Raw genomic sequence first — 20,308 nt, forward strand, 5'->3', positions numbered from 1 at the left:
TCCGAGCGATCCTCGCTGCTCCCCCTGCCCTGCTCTGTCCCCTCCTCTCCTCGCCCCGGGCTGAGCCTCCCTCCCTGCCCGGCACTTCCCACGGGGAGAGGAGGAGGAAGAGGAGGGGGGTGGAAGGGCCGGGGCGGGGCGGGAGGACGCAGGGGGGAACGTTCCGAGCGGCCCGAGCGCCCCCGCCCCTTGAGCTCTCGCGGCGGAGGCTCCTCGAGCCGGGCCGGGTACAACAAGTCTGTCCTCCGACGTCAGGGGGTCATTAATAACCAATTAGGAGGGTCACTGCGGCTCCTATAAAGGCGCTGAGATTTTGCCAAGGGGAAGACCGTCCGGGCCGGGTGTGCGAGAGGCGAGCGCGCGGCCGAGAGCCCCTGGCCGCCGTTTCTCTGAAGCCACCCGCCTCCCACCCACCCCGCACCGCCCCCCTCCTCGCACCCGCCTCCGCCTCCACCCCTGGCTCTCCAGCCCTCCGCGCCGCCTCTGCCATCTCCGCAGATTTCTCCATCTCTCTCTTCATTTCTGCCTCGCTCCCCCTCGTTCACTTTCCTCCCAGCCACCCCGCCCCCCGCCTCCCACTACCTCCAGCGTCCTCGTCCTCCCCCATCACAGCCCTCTTCTCTCGCCCCTGTGCTCCCCACTCGCCCACCACATACCCGCCTCGGCCCGGCCGTCCGGCCGTCCGTCCCCGGCGCCGGCGAGCCCCGGGCCGCCCATGATGGGCTCCGTGCTCCCGGCTGAGGCCCTGGTGCTCAAGACAGGGCTGAAGGCGCCGGGGCTGGCGCTGGCAGAGGTCATCACCTCCGACATCCTGCACAGCTTCCTGTACGGCCGCTGGCGCAACGTGCTGGGCGAGCAGCTCTTCGAAGACAAGAGCCACCACGCCAGCCCCAAGACAGCCTTCACCGCCGAGGTCCTGGCGCAGTCCTTCTCGGGCGGTGAGTCGCGCCGTCGAGGCCGATCGCGTCCCCTCCTCCCTGCGGCCCCTGATTCCCGGGCCCACACGCGCAGGACGCGGCGGGGACACGGGGCGTCGCAGCAGCTCGCGCCAATCTGGGCGTTCCAGATGCTGCGTGTGACTCAGTTTCCCGCGAGCCGAACCAGGGAGCGAGCAGCCAAGCCCGGGCGGGGAGGGGCCGGGGGCGGGGAGCACCTCCACCCCGCGCGGCACGGTGAAGAGATCTCGGCGTCCAGGCGGCCGGGCGCGCCGCCCCCGCGCTTCCCCATCCGCCCCTCACCCCTTAGAGCCGGCGGGTTCCCGGCATTTAAAGCCTTACTAGGCGTGTAATAGCAGTTGACTCAAAAAGAAGGGGTTTTAAATTCATTTAGTTAACTTGGGCTTGACCCGCGAAAGTTCCCACTTAAACCAAGAACTTTAAAAGGCAGCGGGGGCTGGGGAGGGGGCGGAGGGCGGGCGGACGGGAGAGAAAGCCGCGGAGAGAGCGACGGAGAGAAAGAGAGAGTAAGAAAAGTTTCTTTTCTTTAAGATGTCTCAAGTTCTTACTCCTCATTCATCAACCCGCAAACAATATCTTTCCCCGGCGCTGGCATCTCTGCGCGTCGCCCCCTTTTCCCCCTTTACGATTTCTGTTCCTCTCTTAATTTACCGTGCAGACTAATTCCACTTCCATTCACGCTATGTCAACCATCTAATCCCCCCTTTTTGTAAGGGGAATTCCTCGGCCCCTTTTAAACAAGTCCCCTCCGCATTGAGCTACAATTTACTGCTACAGCATTCTTCCAGGGCTAATGAATTTAGAATTAGCAATTTCTTTCGAATGGAGCCGAATGAATGCGATCACTTTAACAGCGTGACAAATTGCCGGCCGCGCCGCAATGGACACCGTTTAACCCCCCCTTTCAGCTGGCCCGCTGGCCGGGCATTTTCCCAGGTAGCTTAGAGGGGGACCTTGTAAGACACGGAGGCCGCCCCTGTGCGCCTCGCCGCTCCCACTCCGGCTGCGCGACCAGGCGGGGGGGACCCCCGGAGGTTGCGGGCCGCACCGGCTCTTGTCCGCCCAGACAGGCGACTGCGCGGCTCGCCTCGATCCGGGCACTGCCCTTCCTGGCACCCCGGATCCTGGCGGCAGCGAGGGATCCAGGCGCGCCCGGGGTCACCCAGAGAGCGCGAGACACGGCCCGCCGTCGCCCGCGTTTCTTTTGAGCTTCCGCCGCCTCGAAACTAGACTTCCCTTCCGGGCGCTGCCAGCCCGCCCCGGGCGCGAGGCCCGCCCCACCCCGCACCGCGAAAGGAGTCAGAAGCCCTGACCGCGTCCTGGGTCCTCCGACAGTGCCCTGTGCTCGGTGCCGCGACGCGCAGTGAGCGCCGTGCGACGCACGATCGGCCCAGAACCAGACAGGGCGAAGGAGTCTTGGCTGGGCCGTCACCCCCTCGTGGGAGCGGGCCTCAGTTTACCCATTGGTAAAGCCACGCACTGCGGTCGGCTCAGTAGTTCTTAAACTTTGCCGGGGTGGAGGGCAGGGGAGGTTGTGGATGCTTTGAGAATTCGTGGAGAGAATAAAAACAAAAACAAACGCAAACAAACAAACAAAAAGCTCTCCTCGGAATGAGTCCCAAAGCACCTCTTGCTTTCGGAGGGTCCCCGGGTTGCAATCAGAGGAGACTCGGGTCGCTGAGCCTCCACCCCCGGGGAAGAGCCGGGCCTCCCCTGCCTCAGGCTCTGACCCAGTCCCCATGCCCGGCGGCCACAGAGGTTCAGAAGCTGTCCAGCCTGGTGCTGCCGGCCGAGGTGATCATCGCGCAGAGCTCCATCCCCGGCGAGGGCCTCGGCATCTTCTCCAAGACGTGGATCAAGGCGGGCACAGAGATGGGCCCCTTCACCGGCCGCGTCATCGCCCCGGAGCACGTGGACATCTGCAAGAACAACAACCTCATGTGGGAGGTACGCACGGGCTGCGGGGCTGCGGGCTGCGGGGCTGCGGGCTGCGGGCTGCGGGTGGGGCCCTGGCGTCTGGCCGCTACTTCCGCCCTCGCTGGAAGCTGCGGGCGCCTTGGGCCAGGCCTTGACGCTCCCTGAGGCCGGATCTTACCGCCTGATGCCTGGAGGTTCCTCCCCAAATCGCGAAGCGAAGGCGCTCTCCTCTGGCCGGCCCTAGGGATCACATCCGTTGTTAGGTCCGCTTCTTAGAGGAGGGCACGGAGACCCAGAGAGGCCATGTCCTTTGCCCAGGGTCCCACGGAGAGCTGGCAAGCCACTCCTGGGAGCCACCGCCCAGCCACCTGCATTCTTTCCCTCACTCCAGAAGCAGCAAGGAAAGCCCCTCAAAGCCAGCCCTGGCCTTGGGGTGAGGGTGGTTGGAAGGAAGGATGAAGGGAGCCTGTGCTCCTTGGCAGTCGGGCTTCCCAAGCCAAGCAGAATAACGGCATTGGAAATGAGCATTGATTAACTGGCAAGCAGCTTTCTGAGCGCGGGGCCTGCATTCCACCAGATGTTCTCAGCAGCCCCACGAGTTATTATTCCCATTTTACAGAAGGAAACTGACCTTCCATCCAGGCTCTTCTGACCCTCCTCCCCCACAACGGTGCCAGATGCCAGGGACGGCCCACCCTGGGACAAAGCCCCTCCCAGAGCACTTCCTCCTCTTGGGGGGTCTCACCTTGAGGAGGCCAGGCTGAGGCACCCTCTCCCTAATGTCATTTCTCCTCCTTGCTCCATGGCTCCTCACCACCGGGCAGACCACTAAGGAGATGAATGGGCCAAATCCTGCACCTGGTCACAGGATCAGAGGAAGAGAGCAGAGGGCCATGAGGCCTCCCCTAACCTCACCTCCTCCCACCTCTGGAGGCCTGGGCCGTGGTTCCCATCTCCAGTTGTTGCTGGGTTAGGAAGTTGGGGTCCAGTTTGGTTTCTGAGTACTATTGGTAGCTCCCACAAAGGGGGCCTGGGCCAGGCCAGGGTGACACAGTGAGCCAGCCTTCCCTTTCTAGGCTCTTCTGTGTCCCCCGCTGAGGTCCTGGCCAGTGCTCTCCGCGGCTTTGGGGAGCACCTCTGCATCCCCGGAGAACTAGCTGGAGTGGACGTCACTTTGTGTGCTCAGTGATCTCTTGGAGATGCTTTGCGTCTGGGGATGGGGAGGACGTGGCAGCAGGAGCCTGTGGGGCCCTGGAGACTGACTCCCTGTTGGCGACTTCTAGCCAGCTGGCCTCAGGCGAGTCACTGTACTGCTCTGAGCCTCCCTTTCACTGGCTGGAAAACCAAGACAATAATAGCTGCGTCCACTTCTTGGGGCTGTTGTGAGGATGGAGAGAGAGAGCGTGTGGTTGTGCCCAGCCTGGGGCCTATAGCCCTAGCCACGGGCGGCACACAGGACACAGCCCCGCCTCACCTGGCCCCCGATTCACCTGCGCGCAGGTGTTCAACGAGGATGGCACGGTGCGCTACTTCATTGACGCCAGCCAGGAGGACCACAGAAGCTGGATGACCTACATCAAGTGCGCACGTAACGAACAAGAGCAGAACCTGGAGGTGGTCCAGATCGGCACCAGCATCTTCTACAAAGCCGCTGAGGTGAGTGTGTGCGCTGCTATGTGGGGGCGGCGCGTGCAGCTGGCGGGGGGACTGAGGTGGAGAGAGGGGCGTACGCGCTGGCCCAGTTGGCCCTGCCCAGGCTGGAGGACTGAGGCCCATGCATCACTGTCTCTGGGAGCACGACCTCCAGGGCAAGCTTTCTGCCGTAGATCAGAAAGGACAGAACTTTCCACTTTATGCCATCGTGGATCTCATGTGCACCTCCACTGGGGTCCCCGGATAACTGCTGAGGGGGTGCTGGGGTTGAGAAGCCATAGAAATACAGAGGGAAAGACACCAGAAGGCGGCCCAGGGAAAGCATCTGGGGGGGAGAGAGGGCGTTGTGTCGGCAGCATTTTGGCTGTGCGTTGCCCATCACCGGTGACGGGTGGACCACGTGCGGCTCTAATCTCATCTATCGCATCCTGATCACTTGTCAGGCTTTTCCTAGACACTGTATGTGCATTATCGTATCTAATCCTCACGTGTTGAATCCACAAGGGAGGATTCTGTGATTACCTCCAGTGTGCTGGGTCTCACTTGATGAGTGGCAGACTCAGCGGCTTCCATGGGCATTTGTGAGGGACGCTAACACTAATGTCTGAGCTGGGCGAAGCTTCTCAGACGAGAGAGAGAGGGAGAGATTAAATAGCATATCCCGGGGTGGGTGGGAGGGGCTGCCAGAGGAGCTGGCCAGGCCCAGGGCAGGGAGAGGTTCAGGCGGGATGGGAAAAGGAGGTGTCCCCAGTGAGGAAACGCTTGGGCAGAGGCAGACAGGCTCACAGTGTTCGGGGAGATGATGAGAGCACAGAGCAGGCCGAGTGGTGGTAGCCGGGAGGCGGTAGCCGAGGCAGCCATGCTGTTAGGACTCTCCCTGCACGTTGTCTCTTGGCAGGACATTTGCTCAGCGTCCAGCCCAGGACGGGGCAGGCAGCCCAGCTTCCCTGTGGCGGGTTGGTGGCGAGCGCTCTGCACGGGTGGTGGGGCTCTTCCCCCAGTAGTCCTCTGGACCCCACACTTCTGCTCCTCTGTGGAGGGAGAAGCACGGTGCCCCTTGGGGTGCGGCTAGGCTTGGCTGAGTTTGGGGGTGTTCTGAAGGAGCCCCCCGCCCCAGGCCAGAGAATGACTCTCCTTTCCTTTAGTCCGTTTTCTTCCTGTAACTCAGAGCCCCATGTCTTTCTAAGGCCCCGAGGGGCACTGGACAGTTGTCCCTCAATAACCAGGCCCCTGGGAATCTTCCAGGAGTGACAACAGAATGGCCTTTGCCTGGGCCCTGGTGTGGTCCAGCCAAGGGCTGGACCTCAGGAGAACCAAGAGGGGTAAAGAAAGGTTGGGACTTCCCTGGCGGTCCAGTGGTTAGGACTCGGTGCTTCCCCTGCTGGGGCCTGGGTTCAATCCCTGGTCAGGGAACTAAGATCCCGAAAGCTGTGCGGCACAAAAGAAAAAAAAAAGAAAGGTGAGCCGTTCTTGGACTGGGGTTCAGGTGAGATGGGACAGTGCGAGGATAGGACTGACGGTGGCCCAGGCTGAGGACAGAGGTGTTTCCTGAGACTGTTGGCTGGGCTGCCACCCTATGGGAGCAAGGGCCTCCCCTTAGACATCCTAGGGTCAGCCTCATGTGTGGCTGAACCTTACCCCTGGTAGAGAACGCCCCCCTTTACCCGCTCCACCTCACACACGTCCTCACATCTGCACACTGCTTCCCGGCCCCCCTGAAACAGATGAGATGGGGGACACCCGATCATTCCATCCCTCCACGCAGACACACGCACGCTCACACACACACGTGCTTACACACAGGAGAGAGGGTAAGGATGCTGGGATGATTCTGGCAAAAGGACTCCCCACGGCGTCAGATACGGAGGCCTGAGTCTCATCTTGCTGTTCAGGTCACACTGGCTGAGGAGAGCTGAACAGAGTCAGGAAATATTAATAGACGTTTATACAGAGATTCAGAGTCGGAGGACAAGGTGGCTGAAGTGCATCTCCATGGAGGAATCTAAGTTTATAAGATTTTTTTAAAAGTCATCGACATCTGACCAGGAATTTAAGTTGAAAAAAGAGGATTGGGAAAATCTACCGTATATGATCAAGATAAGTAGATACCACCGGTTTAGCTCTTCATGCTTTCACAGAGTTAGCAAGCCGAGTGCCAGAGTGACGAATAAGGAAACACAAAATACCGCCCACTTTACTTTTAATAAGTGAAGTTAGGTACATTTTTCGTGGTGGCAACTTTCTTAAAGCCGTGTGTCAAAATGTCAGACGCCACTTACCGGACCAGCTGTGTGTCCAGGTGTGTGTGAGCACCGTGCAGCAGGGCTTGTCCAGAAGACATTTCTGCTGCTCCAGGCCACTCCCCGGACGCCTCTCGAATTCGTGGGCTGTTTGTTCTGTGCGTGTGTGTGAGCCAAGAAGGGTCTGTGCCATGACCTGTTTTCTTAATCTTTCCGTCACTCAGAACCACTGTGTATATTTCATAACAGTAACCCATTACTTGCCAAAAAAAAGTGAGAAGAAACATCTTCATTCAGTAAGCAGAATATACTACGGCTGCTCTAAAATTTCCCACAAATACAAAATTAACAGCCGTCCAAAGGGAGACGAGGGTGATGGGTCTCCAGGCCGGCCAGTCTGTGCAGAATTCCTAGGCAGATCTACCAACATGTTATCCCAGGCTCTCCCCTCGCTATCTTCAACCTCAGGTGCCTAAAATGACATTTCTAGAAAGTGCCCAGCACGTAGCGAATGGGCACTAAATGTTGAATGAATAAGTCTTTCTCCAGGTGATGGGGGCTGGGTTGAAAATGGACACACGGACCCTTTTCTCCCAAGAAAACAAAACCGGCAAAGAAACCAGCTGCCCCAGGGAAGCAAGAACTTTGACCCCAAAACTCAACACAAGAAAACGATTTAGGAATAAACTATGAAAATTTTGCATTTTGGAACTGGGAAGAGAATTCCCAGGCTTTTCCCCTCCCGAGGTTTTGGCAAATGACTGTGTCCTGAAGCGTGGGCTTTGTCTTTCAGCTGCTTTGCTTCTCATTTCAGGCAACTGAGGTTTCTTTTGGGTTTTTTTTTCCCCTGGAGCCTCATAGCCCCATCTCTCTTTTTCTTAGCTCTATGAGGGCAAAGCACCATTTTCCTTTTGATCTTACTCACCGATGGGTGCAGTTAGGCACTTTGGTTTTTAATAATAAGCATAATTAATGATGCTACCGTCTGCGGAGCAGTTACCACGTGCCAGCCCTGTGCTAAGGGTCTTAGCGACTTTGAAAAAATCGAATCCACTCAGTCTGGTGCTATCACTATCCCTGTTTTAATGACGTTGAAACTAAGGTTCAGGGAGATCTTGGGAGATTGTTGAGCTGTGATTTGAATCCAGACCTGTGGGACCCCACGATGGAGCCCTTGGTCACCACGCCGTGGGACCTCCCTGGCCAATATCTCTTTGCTGGAACTCTATTAATTGGTGTGTTGGGACATCTGTGGTACAATGGAAATTGATATTCGTCCAGATGACACTGAGGTCCTTCTAATCAAGGGCTTCTGTACCACCGGGAGGACGGGGAGGACATCAGAGCCTCCTGGGAGCACGTTCAATACTGTGACATGAATTTGTATTAGGAAAACAAACCAAAACCCCCAAACGTTTTCAACTGATAATAAAAATTCAGAAATGGGTCAGGACAGAACTTCTGGGCCAACAGGGAAGGTGAAGAGGCACCAGTTGGGAGATTATATAATTTGTCAACCAAGGAGTCAGGCGCTGATACTCACCCCGTGTCTTGATGATGTGGATTTTATGCGACAGGCTTCATTTCTTTGGGAATTGCTGTGTTTATTGTGTACCCTGAGCCAGTCTTGGATCCCCAGAAAAGTAGATGAGCAGCTGATTCTCCTTCTCCGAGCCCCCGTGGAAAGCCCTGGCTGGGCCAGGCCAGAGTGTTGGCCATAAAGAAACAGGGCTACTGAGGAGGCCTGCACGGGACCGTGGCCGTTCTTTGCTCTTAGGTGATTGGCTGATGGGACCCTGGCAGCCTCTGGACAACGGTACTAAGATCTCAGGGAAGAGGCTGTGGGTCTCCCCGGCACTCCTGGTCTCCATCTCTGGGGTCATTGCATGAGGGGTGTCTGGGAGCAAGCAGATGCCAGAGGTCCAGGCCAGGAGCTGCTGCTGGTTTCCCAGAGCTCTGAAGGGCAGAGAGAGACTCTCGTGCCCGGCCTCTGTGCGGGTGAGGCCGCCTTCCCCAGCGCTGCCTTACAGCCGGAGGCTTCTTGTTGTCTGGGGGTGTGTGTCATTCTCAATTCTAGTAGGTTCTTTTTAATAGATTTTCTCTCTTTAAAAAATATTTTTTTGTACAAACGTAATATGTGCTCATTAATTCTTAAAAAATCAGATGCATCTTGTAGAAAATGAAAGTCACTCCGCTCCGTCATGCTGTTCCTCATGCATCTTAAATCAGCATTAAAAAAAAAACTGGTCTCAAAACGACAAACCCTTCTGAGGAAAGGTGCGCAGAAAACCGGCCACAGTGGCTGGGTGCCCTGAGTGGGAGAGAGAGTTACTTTTCCTTATATACTGCTTTGTGTCTGTATCACTGTTTTAATGTTTAAAATGCACTAGTGGGCTTCCCTGGTGGCGCAGTGGTTGCGAGTCCGCCTGCTGATGCAGGGGACGCGGGTTCGTGCCCCGGTCCGGGAAGATCCCACGTGCCGCGGAGCGGCTGGGCCCGTGAGCCATGGCTGCTGAGCCTGCGCGTCCGGAGCCTGTGCTCTGCAACGGGAGAGGCCACAAGAGGCCCGCGTACTGCAAACAACAACAACAAAAAAATGCACTAGTAAAATTTTTAGTACATTTGAAAAATGTGTTAGTAAATACATGACTCAGCCTATATTGAAGCAGTCAGTATTAAAGCTCTTCTTTTAAAGATATGATTCCCAACCACCACTTTCAATAATAATATTCAGAGTTCGTTCTTGGCTTCTCATTCACCACCATGATTGTTGTTGCTGTTATATCTGTTTTATATTTAATAATAATTGTTAGTCAATTCAAATGAAAAGGCCGGTGTTGACTTAGATACTTGATTCCCAGACTGCATGTCTGGGGGTGGAGATGCAGCTCCCACTGGCGACTTGCTGAACCTGTCATCCCACAACTGTGCTCCCCGCCCCCCGGGCAGATGGGCCAGGGAAGAGGTGGCACCGGAGGGGCACTGGTGTCCTGGGAGCATGTGGGCCCAGCCTGTTCTTCTTTCTTCTTTTTTCGCCGCGCGGCTTGTGGGATCTTAATTCCCCGACCAGCGATTGCACCCAGGCCCTCAGCAGTGAAAGCGCTGGGTCCTCACCGCTGGACCACCAGGGAAGTCCCCAGCCTGCGCTCTTGATGGTCACTGAAGGACCCCATGTCCCAGAGATGGCCGCCAGCTTCTCTGAATGGTTGATGAGCTCTCAGAAAATAGTACAAACAGCTTTAAGTGCGTGGCCCCGTTGAGCCCGGACAAGCGCCCTGTGAGGCTATAGAAGGGGCTGTCCCTGTTCTGCAGTTGAGGAAACTGAGGACCAGTGGCAGAAGGCACCTTGCCCAAAGTGACACGCTCAGCAGGTGGGGAGCCCAAGTGGACCCCGACGTGTGTGAGCCCAGGCCCTGAGCCAGGAACCTCAGCAGTACCGTCTCCGGAAGGAAGGGGAGTGTACAGACAGTTGGACAAGGGGTTGGTTGCTTTAGAAGAACCGTGACGTATAAACATCTGGTGTCGTCTGAGAATTGAAGCCAGGGGTTGGGACAATGTCAGAGGTGACATAATCAGAGTCTTAGAGTTGGGGGAGCCTCAGGGATCATGCTCTCCACCCCCTTCACTTCTGGAGACAAGCTTAGAGAGACAGAGTGTTTGCCTAGGGTCACCCAGGGACCTGGCGACCGAGGGCCCACCGGCACCATCTCTCAGCAGCTTCCTTCACGGTGAATTTAGCTTGAATATTTTAGCTCCATCACCCTCTTTTCTAAGGGGTTCACAAAACTCTCTCAGCTCCACCCTTTCTCCAGCAGGGCCTCCAGCTCTGACCCCCGCTGGCCTCCTTTACAGCGGCCGTGACTATGAATGACCAGAGAGGCCTCGAGGACTCTCGCTGTGGGGCCAGATTCTAACCTGCCTGCTTTCTCTGACGCACTGCCTGATTTTCCTTGGGTTCCGGGGCTGCATTTGGTTTTTCCATATTTAAACCCCGTCAGTCCGAGCTGGTGTGGCACCCTCCGCCCGGCTCTTCGTCACTCACTGTCCCTGAGGCTTCATGTGACACCCCGTGGGCTGCAGGGTCTGTTGGGAAGGGGCACAGTGACCCCTGGCCGAGTCTTAGGAGGATGGACGTTGCCTAGGCCCCCTGGAGCTTCACTTCTCCCGCCCCCTCCTGTCTCTGCTTCCCTCTCCTTTCAGAGTCCAGCAGGGCTGGCTGGCTGTGATGCTCTGAGGCTCTTCCTGGCTCTGACCAGAGGAGGGAAGGTGTGGCGAGCAGATCGGGGGTCTTCAGGCCAGAACAAAAGGGAAGGGGCGGGGGCTTTCTCTGTGACCGTGGAGGCCAAGGAGAAGGGCCCTATTCTGGTGTGATTTCAGACAGCCCTAGATGGAGTCCTGTGTGACCTTTTGTACTTCAACTAAAAGAAGACCCCCCAGGAAAACAATCCAACCATTGCCCGGGGGGGGGGGCGGCATCCACCTTTCTCTGGGCAGATCAGAGAGTGACCCCCAGGGTGGGTGCCACAGCTAGCTCCTCCGGGGTCCAGGCCTTGGGAGGCGATGGGCCTTCCCCTCTCTCATTTGCTCTAGCTGGCTGGAGCCTGAAGGTTCTTTGCTTTGAGGAATAACTGGCTTCCACCAAAGGTGTGGCGGGCCCCTGGGCTGTCCCAGAGGGCGGGGTCAGCCTCACCTCAGGAGCAGGGCTTCCACTGCCTCCCTGGATTGTCACTGCAAAGCCCTGTCTCCTGACCGCGGGCACCGTGTCCCTGGGGCAGTCCTCCCCTGGGAGCAGCAGAGCCCTGTCACCATTTGTGGAGTTCTCTGCCATAGACCTAGGACATGGCAAACGCATCTTGTTTAAGGCTGTGTGCCCCAGTGTTTCCGGAGGTGGAGGTGTTCACTGAACTGAATGCTTCTTTTTTAGCTGCGTACAGGGAGTCAGGCAGAGCCCTGTGATGGGGAGAGAAGGGTATGTGACGTGGCGCTGCCTCGTGGTTGCTCTGGATAAGAGATATTTCCAGAACATCATCAGGCAGGGTGTAACCGAGAACCACAGGGTGCCCCACAGGCCACTCTCCTTGGGAACGTCTGGCTCAGCCCCACAGACCTGAGGGCTGGCTGACTCTGCTTCCCCTCGGAGAGAAATGAAAAGTTTTCTAGCTTTCCTTCTTCCTTTACTTCTGCTTGCGGCAAGGTTTCTGTTCCATTGCTGTCAGTTTGGGAGCTCCTGTGTGGCCAGGAGACAGCTCTGGTCCCAGCAGCAGAGCCAGGACAGCGACAGTGAGAAGTCCTGGCAGAGGGGGGCAGAGGGGCAGAGCAACTCAAGGCCTTCCACGTCTGTGAAGCTTGCCGGGGATAGCTTGGAGGAAAGGGACCCAAGTGTGCCTTTCTTGGGGCTGAGACTGTATCCACATCTCCAAGGTGGGCACCAGGACAGCCCCTCCTGGCTGTGAGGGAACCCCCCCCCCCGCCCCCGGGCTGCTGCCTTCCTGATCTCCTTTTGCCTCCTTCCCTACAGATGATCCCTCCAGACCAGGAGCTGCTGGTGTGGTATGGAAACTCACACAACACCTTCCTGGGGATCCCTGGTGTGCCCGGGCTGGGGGAGGAGCAGAAAAAGAACAAGCATGGTAGGTAGTCCCCATGAGGCCACAATGACAAGGGAGCCACAGAAGCCAGAGAGAGAGAGACAGTGAGTGTGAGTGTGTGTGTGTGAGTGTGTGTGTGTGTGTGTGTGTGTTTGGCAGGGAGGCTCCTGGCCTCTGGGGACCCTGGTTCCTCGTCCAGCAGCATCAAGCACATGGGACTTACTGGTTCAAGGAGGCCAATGGCCCTGGAGCCGCTGCCATGGTCCAGGCATAGACGGAAGACAGTTCTGATTCTGGACAAGACAGACTGTCTGGGGGCAGATTGGGGGGAGGCAGCAGCAGCGTGTGGTGGAGAAGCAACGGGCCAGGCAGTAGGAGACTGGATTGAGTCCCAGTTCTGCTGTGCAATCTTAGGAAATGGCTCAGTTTACCCACCTGTAAAGGAAGGATGTTGGGCGAGATGATCTCTAAGCTCCCTTCCAGCCTTCACAGTCCACATTTCCCTGCCCTGTCCCTGGTGCTGAGCCTGGCCCAGAGTAGGTGCTCAGTATAAACCTGTTGAATGAAGGCAGAGCAGAGTGTGCCTGTGTGTGTGCTGCAGCGGGGTGGGGTGGGGCGCTGGTATCACGGTAGAGACCATTTGCTCAAGACCTATTTCCTGCCAAGTATTGGGCTAAACCTTCTACAGGTGTCATCCCACATGGGTCCTCATAAAACCCTTGTGATATTTGGTTATCCTTATTTTTAGAGGATGAACCTGAGGCTCAGGAGCTACTGTTTATCCAGAGCTTGCTCTGCAGCTAATGTTTCACAAACCATTTCTCTGATCCTTACAGCAACCTTTTGGGCGTGATGCTATTATTACTTCCATTTCAGGGATGAGAAAAGTGAGGTGCAGTTCACTGGTACATAGTTGGCATTCAGTAAATATTTGTGGGATGAATAAATGAAAGGTTTTGGGGGGAGAGGAGGAGTTATAACAGTGACTACCATTGATGGAAGGTTACTATAAACCTGGTACTTCCCCATATCCGGCCTCAGGCAGGTAAAGTGATCAATACAGAGTAATCTTCAAAGACGTCAGTTTTCTGTGATCATCTCGTGTAGTCGTGCATAGCCCCGTGAGGTCGTAGTAGCTTCCCATTTTACGGATGAGAAGGTTGAGGTTTCCGCAAGCGAAGTCACTAAGTCCCTGAGATCTCGCAGCATGGTCTGGAGTCCAGCTCCTATGTGATCCCAGGCCAGGTCTCTTGCTGCCCCTACCACCCCTCTGCCAGCGCCAGCAACGATCGGAGGCGGTTGGGCCCTGGGAGGGGCGCACGTGGGGGAGGAGTACGGGGAGACCAGGCCGCGGCCGCGCGGGTTCTAACGAGGCTGCTCTCTCTCTCCCCCTCCCCGCCTGACCCCCCCGGGCCCCGCCCGCGCGGCCAGAGGACTTCCACCCGGCGGACCCGGCGGCTGGCACCTCGGGCCGCATGCGCTGCGTCATCTGCCACCGCGGCTTCAACTCGCGCAGCAACCTGCGCTCGCACATGCGCATCCACACGCTGGACAAGCCCTTCGTGTGCCGCTTCTGCAACCGCCGCTTCAGCCAGTCGTCCACGTTGCGCAACCACGTGCGCCTGCACACGGGCGAACGCCCCTACAAGTGCCAGGTGTGCCAGAGCGCCTACTCGCAGCTGGCCGGCCTGCGCGCCCACCAGAAGAGCGCGCGCCACCGGCCGCCCAGCGCCGCGCTGCAGGCCCACTCGCCCGCGCTGCCCGCGCCGCACGCGCACGCGCCCGCGCTCGCCGCCGCCGCCGCCGCCGCGCACCACCTGCCGGCCATGGTGCTGTGAGCGCCGCGGCGCGCCCGCTCCCGCCCGCGCGCGCCTCCGCCGGCCAGCCCGCCGGGGCGCGCGGCGGGGCTGCTCTCCCTCGCGACTCGCACTCCCTGCGGCACGCGGCCGCCGGACCCGGCGCTGTAGGTGCGCCCCAGAAATGACGCCCAGGCATACACTCTTCGCCCCGTTTCGCAGATGAGGACACTGAGAGGCGACGTCCTTTTCGCGGGCCGCGCAGCTGGTGCAGCTGCTCGGCCGCCTCCTCTTCAGGGGATCCCCATGCTCGGCCTCACCCCTGAGTCTCCCTTCTCTTGTGGAGTCGGCTGTCCAGGCTGATAGCCCCCTGGTGGGTGCCAGGAGAGGGGACCGAAAGTCTCCGAGGGCCCTCAGCGGGGAAAGGGGGCCCTCACCACCCCCACAGAGAGCTGCGTGTTGGGATGGAGCTCCCTGTCCCAGTGTGGGCAGCGGGCCCGGGCACTACGCGCATCTGTCTCTTCCTCCCCCCTCTGAGACTGGTATCTTGCAATGTCAGAACTCAAGGACGCGACCTTGAAATCTGGGGACTGAAGGGGTTCAGGGGCAGCCAGAAGAGGCCGGAGAGACCTGCCCTTCCCTGCCAAGCGGGCCCTTCTCTCCTTCGGGCCACCTTCCCCCGAAAGTCGGCTCCTTGGGGATGGACGAGGCACAAATGTGCCAGGTAGGCTGAGAATGAAGGCAAAACGGAAATCCACTATGGGGACCCCGGGAAAGGCCTAGCCCTTCTTTGGGCCTCCGTTTACCATTTCCCCGTCTGTAAAATGAGAGAGTTGGACCAATGCCTCCTCCCCTTCAGCTCTGACATCAAGCTTGGAAAGAGGAAGTTTCCTGCCCCTGCTCGCCACTCTCCGACCCGAGGAGGCCAAGACTGGCTTCTCAGCCCGGAAAGCATCTCCGAGCTGTGCGGGATCCCGGGAGGTTCTGCCCTTGTTCTGTCCCAAGTTTCCCCAAGCTCCGGCCGTGGGCGCCCTCTGGTGTCGCCTTTCCCACCTTGCAGTCATTTACTAGAATTCCTGTAGGGCATTTTGTAAAATAAACTATTATAATATTAATGAAAAGTACAAAATGTATAGAATTTTCAAAAACTTGTGTTCTACTTCCAGAAAATGGTCACTTTAACTTTGTAAATATTTATCTAAAATGATATTTACGAAACTGTGATATATATTATTTGATTGTATATGTACAACTGTAAATACATTTGTACCTCTCTTGTATTCTAAAATAAAAATTACTTGGAACATTTATCACTTAGCATCTGAATGGATTGACACTTTTGTCTGCATGAAAAGGAAATATGGAAAAGGAAAAGGAAATATGGAAAAGGAAAAATGTCTAGAAGTTGGAGAGGGGGCAGGAAGAGTTGTTCCACTTACTGTTTTTTTGTTTGTTTGTTTGCGGTACGCAGGCCTCTCACTGTTGTGGCCTCTTCCGTTGCGGAGCACAGGATCCAGACGCGCAGGCTCAGCGGCCATGGCTCACGGACCCAGCCGCTCCGCGGCATGTGGGATCTTCCCGGACCGGGGCACGAACCCACGTCCCCTGCATCGGCAGGCGGACTCTCAACCACTGCGCCACTTCCCACAGTAAGTGGGAAGCCCCACTTACTGGTTTTGAAAGTCACCCTTGGCACAGCTGGGTGTCAGCTCCCAGAGAGATGACCACAGCACAGAGCAATCAGAAATCCCCCAAGGGGCTGGCAGATTCCTCGTGGTTTCCAGCTGACTCTCAAATATCAGTGTCTTGCTTTGTTACTGCCCCAAATCTTTACTTACTTTTTTTTTTTTTTCATTTTCATGGACAACTTGAGGAATCCAAGCAGCCAGTGTGGGTGGACCACGATGGGCGCCAAGTGCACTCCCAAAGCCTAGAATTTCCAAATGCTCTGGGCACCCATTTCCGGTCCCTCCTTGAGGAAGACCAAAGAGCAAGGAGGCCATCAATGTAGGGCCAGGCCCTGGCTCTCCTCTCCAGGACCTCCTGACCAGGAGGAGGTGTACAAACTGGGAAGTGTGAGTTCTCACCTGTGCTCCGGCATGTAAGGCTGTGAGGCTGTCACTCTTCCAACCCACTGACATCCCTCAGGCACACCTCTCTGTGCACCCTCATCTAGCTGTACACACACACACACACACACACACACACACACACACACACACCTGAAGACACTGGAATTCACACTTGTACACACAGACCATCCCCATTTGGAGCTTCAGGTATTCCCAAAGACCGCACACTTTGGGGGACTGGTCTTGCACCCTGGCAGATGGGGGCACAGGCAGAGATGTACACTTGATGTGTTCACTGGTAGGTCCCATCTAGGGTCTGGGGTTTCCTCCTTGGGCTAGTGGGGGATGTCACCCGTGGTACTACCCCTCCTCCCATTACAAATCTTGCCTCTCCTTTGATTCTTCACCATGAGGCTTCAGATGCCTCTGGTGGCCCCTGGCGGCCCCTGGCCTTACCCTTCTCTCACTGCAGTGCAGGTGTCAGACTTCAGAGAAGTCAGTGGGGCCCTTGATCAAAAATCTAAATCGCTCTCTGTAGGTAATTCTGTGAAGTTTCAGCTACAGTTCACAGGGCGGGCTCCAGAACCCGCCTGGTGGCAGAAGGCTGTAATTGCAGACGAAAGTGCATGTGCTCTGCCGGCTGCTGACCTGTTTCTCCTCCAGAAGTGTGCTGGCGCTGGAGATGCTAGGATGAGCAGATAGGAATCATCATTCTGAAGAATTGCACGCTGGTGGGAGGCCTGGTACTCAAAGCCTAATCTACCTTGCTCCCATTCCCAGAAGAGGCTTCGGGCCCCTTTCCCAAGAGTGCACGCCCCCTCCTCCCCACAAAGGCATGCAAACACAGCCACAGTCATTTTGGGGTTTAGAGATTTACATGCGTGCTTTCCAGGAATCCTCCCCGTGAACCCATGAGCTTGGTACTCTTTTTTCTTGTTTCTCCCCCATGCTCTATTAAAGTCCATTTGAAGTATGAGAAAACTGTGGCAGAGAGGAAGTCATTTGCCCGTGTCACTCAGCCAATGAGTGGCAGAGCAGGTTTCACCATGGCAACTGACCTTAGAAGCGATGCTCATGACCAGCAGGCCACACCACCGCCCAGTCAGCCTGCAGATTCGGCCAGAAGGGCTTGCTGCGTATCCCATAGGGATGCAGTGTAGACCAGCACTGTAAATTGTCCTTGTATATTTCAAGCTTGCAAAACTCACTTATTCATTCTCGTAGGTTTTTGGGGTAGATTCCTTAGGACTTCTATGTACATGATCATGTTGTCTGTGAATAAAGGCAGTTTTATTTCTTCCTTTTCAATCAAGATGCCTTTTTTATTGCATGGTTCAGGACCTCCACGTGTAGAGGAGTCTAGATAGAGGCCACTGGTCTGTGTTTGAAACCCTGCTCGGCCATTCACTAGCTGTGTGACCTTGGGCAAGTCAATTAATGGCTCTGTGTCTCAAGTTCCTCAAATGAAAAATGGGGTGCTACTTAGCTCCTCAGGATACTGTGAGGATTAGGTGGGATAATATAAATTAATGAATAAAGTACATGGCTTGGTATCTGGCACGTAGTAAGTGCTCAATAAATGGGAGCTGTTGTTAGCATATGGATGCCTTTGGTGGGTAAGAAGGGTTGTAGCTGCTTCTATCGCCTACCTCACTGGACATCCCCCAGAGGGCATCTAAGGCAGCTGTCCATCTCCTCTTCTCCTGCCCTTTCCTATAGCCATTATCCTCAGATCTCTTGAAGCGGAAGAACAGATATCCTAAGCTTTCAGCTTCCTCCCCACCTTGGATCTGGTCTGCTGGGATGTGTGGCCGTGAGGGGTGGGAAAGGTTATGGATGGTAGCTGGTTAGCACCCATCCTGACTGCTTCCTACAACATGGCTGCCTCAGGGAAGTCAGACTTCGCGCATGTTGTCTCAGGGCTTCAGGGGCAGGTGTTTGCAGGAGAACCAGGTGGAAACTGCATGGTCTATTCTGACCAGTCCTTGGAGTCCCGTAGAGGCACTTCTGACATGCGCCAGCTATCGAAGCAGTCACAAGCCTGCCCAGATGCAAGACGAGGAGGCTCTGACTGCACTTCTTAATTGAAGACTTAGCAAAAATTCTGTGGGCATGTATAAAAACTGTCGCAGACATCAAGGCTATTTCTATGTTTTCAGGAAAAGGAAATACTCTGATGAGGGTCCTTGGGCAGGAATCTTTGTGCACATCTCTGAATAGAAATTTTCTGAAGAAAAAAAAAAAGGGACTTCCCTGGCGGTCCAGTGGTTAGGACTCCATGCTTCCACTGCCAGGGGCATGGGTTCGATCTCCGGTCGGGGAACTAAGATCCCACAGGCCGCGTGGCACGGCCAAAAAAAAAAAAAGAGAAAACTTCTGCAGTTACTTTTACCATTTCATGGAACACAAGGTGAAGCCAGTGGGTAGATCAGGATCGGGCAAGAGCTCAGGGCCAGAGCATTCCTGCTGCCTCTGTTTTCACACTTTTCAAGATTTCCTTGTTGTTTACTTTCACTTGAAGTTCATCTGTCCCTCTCAACCCACTCCCCAGTGTCAGTAGTTCCTTTCCTTCAAGGCTCACTCATCTGCCGCTTCTGTCAGGAGGTCTTTGCTGTCCTCCCCGCCCGCCCCCCCCCCCTAAACCTGAGCTCCTGACCGAGCACCTTGATGCCCGGGGCAGAAAATGCTCCAGAAATGCTTGCCGAATAAGTTTATTCATTCGTTCCGCAAACATTTATTGAGTGCTGTTCTAAGGGTACCCGGGATGTGTTTTAATCAAGGATGGTAAGACATGCAAACATGGAAATGACTGTCCTGAAGGGAGAAGTTCATCGTACTTAAGATTGCCTAGAAACAGGAGGCACGGCGCACCACGCAGAGCCCATGGGGAAGCACATGGGGGGCCGATCAGAAGGCAGCGGGAATGAGGAGAAAACGTGGGAAAGAGCCTTTGCTAGGGTTTCCAAAAGGAAGGACCAGGGGAAGCAGGGGAAGCAGGTTTAGGATTGGCTGGTTTGAATAATCTCAGTAGGCTCTGAGGCACAGGGCCTGTCCCTAGTTGTCTGGTACGGGGCCCTGGGGGGATTAGGGCAGGCGCATAGGGGTCCAGAGTCTGAGAGCCCCGTAAAAGAGGTGGTGGAGGGCATGGGCTCTGGACTGATTGGTTTGCATTCAAAAGGCACACTCCTGGGCCAGTTGTTTACCATTTCTAGGGATCAGCTAACCCTGGAAGGGGCGGTCCTTCCAGGCTCTGGGAAGCCCCAAAATGTCCAAACATCAGACTACCATCGAAGATATGGTTAATAAAAGAGCCTACTCTGTACCCAGACAATGCTAGGGACTGGACAGTGAACAAAAAGTTTGGGCATTTGCGGGGCTTATACCCTGTGGGGAAGATACATGGTGAGTAAATATATGTCATTTTTTCGACAAATGTTTTACGGTTGCCCTCTAGGTACCAGATGAACAAAATAGATAACGGCCCTATTCTCAGAGTATTCCCATTCTAGTGGAGGAAGACTGCCATAAACAAACAAACAACAAAAAAAAGAAAATTCAGTGACAAGAAATAAAACAGGATCAAGTGGTAAAAGAGGGACTGAGGATTATTCCAGATAAGGTAGTCAGGGAAGGCCTCTCTGAGGAGGTGATATCTCAGCGGAGATCTAAGTGAGGAAGAGCAGCCAGCTACACAAAGACTGGGAGAAGAGCATTCCAGGCAGAGAGCACCGAAAGCACGCAGGTCCTGGGGCCAGCGCCTCTGGCTGCATTGTCTGTGGTGAGTAATAGAGCAGGTTAGGTCAGAGATGGGCAGAGCCAGGGAAATGCGAGTTTGGATTTCATTCTTGTGTACAGGGAAGCTGCCAGAAGTGTTCTAAGCAAGGAAGTGGTTTAATCTGATCTGTTTTTATTTATTTATTTATTTATGAGTATCCTAAAAGACTTATTTATTAATTTTTATTCTTTTCCATTATGGTTTATTACAGGATATTGAATGTAGTTCCCTGTGCTATACAGCGGGACCTTGTTGTCTATCCATTCTATATATAATAGTTTGCATCTGCTAATCCCCAAATCTCAACCCAT

The 20,308-nt window shown here is 55.6% G+C and overlaps 1 protein-coding gene across 1 annotated transcript; it reads left to right on the plus strand.

The window, feature by feature from the left end:
* Window positions 1–715: 715 nt before the first annotated feature.
* PRDM12 (PR/SET domain 12) lies at window positions 716–15,438 on the plus strand. Its single transcript, XM_004269370.2, has 5 exons — window positions 716–938; window positions 2,713–2,903; window positions 4,374–4,529; window positions 12,285–12,396; window positions 13,786–15,438. The coding sequence occupies exons 1-5, from the start codon at window positions 716–718 to the stop codon at window positions 14,190–14,192; spliced, it is 1,089 nt and encodes a 362-aa protein (XP_004269418.2). The 3' UTR covers window positions 14,193–15,438.
* The last annotated feature ends 4,870 nt before the right edge of the window (window positions 15,439–20,308 follow it).

This window comes from Orcinus orca, chromosome 6 (genome assembly GCF_937001465.1).
Source record: "Orcinus orca chromosome 6, mOrcOrc1.1, whole genome shotgun sequence".
Taxonomy (NCBI): Eukaryota; Metazoa; Chordata; class Mammalia; order Artiodactyla; family Delphinidae; genus Orcinus; species Orcinus orca.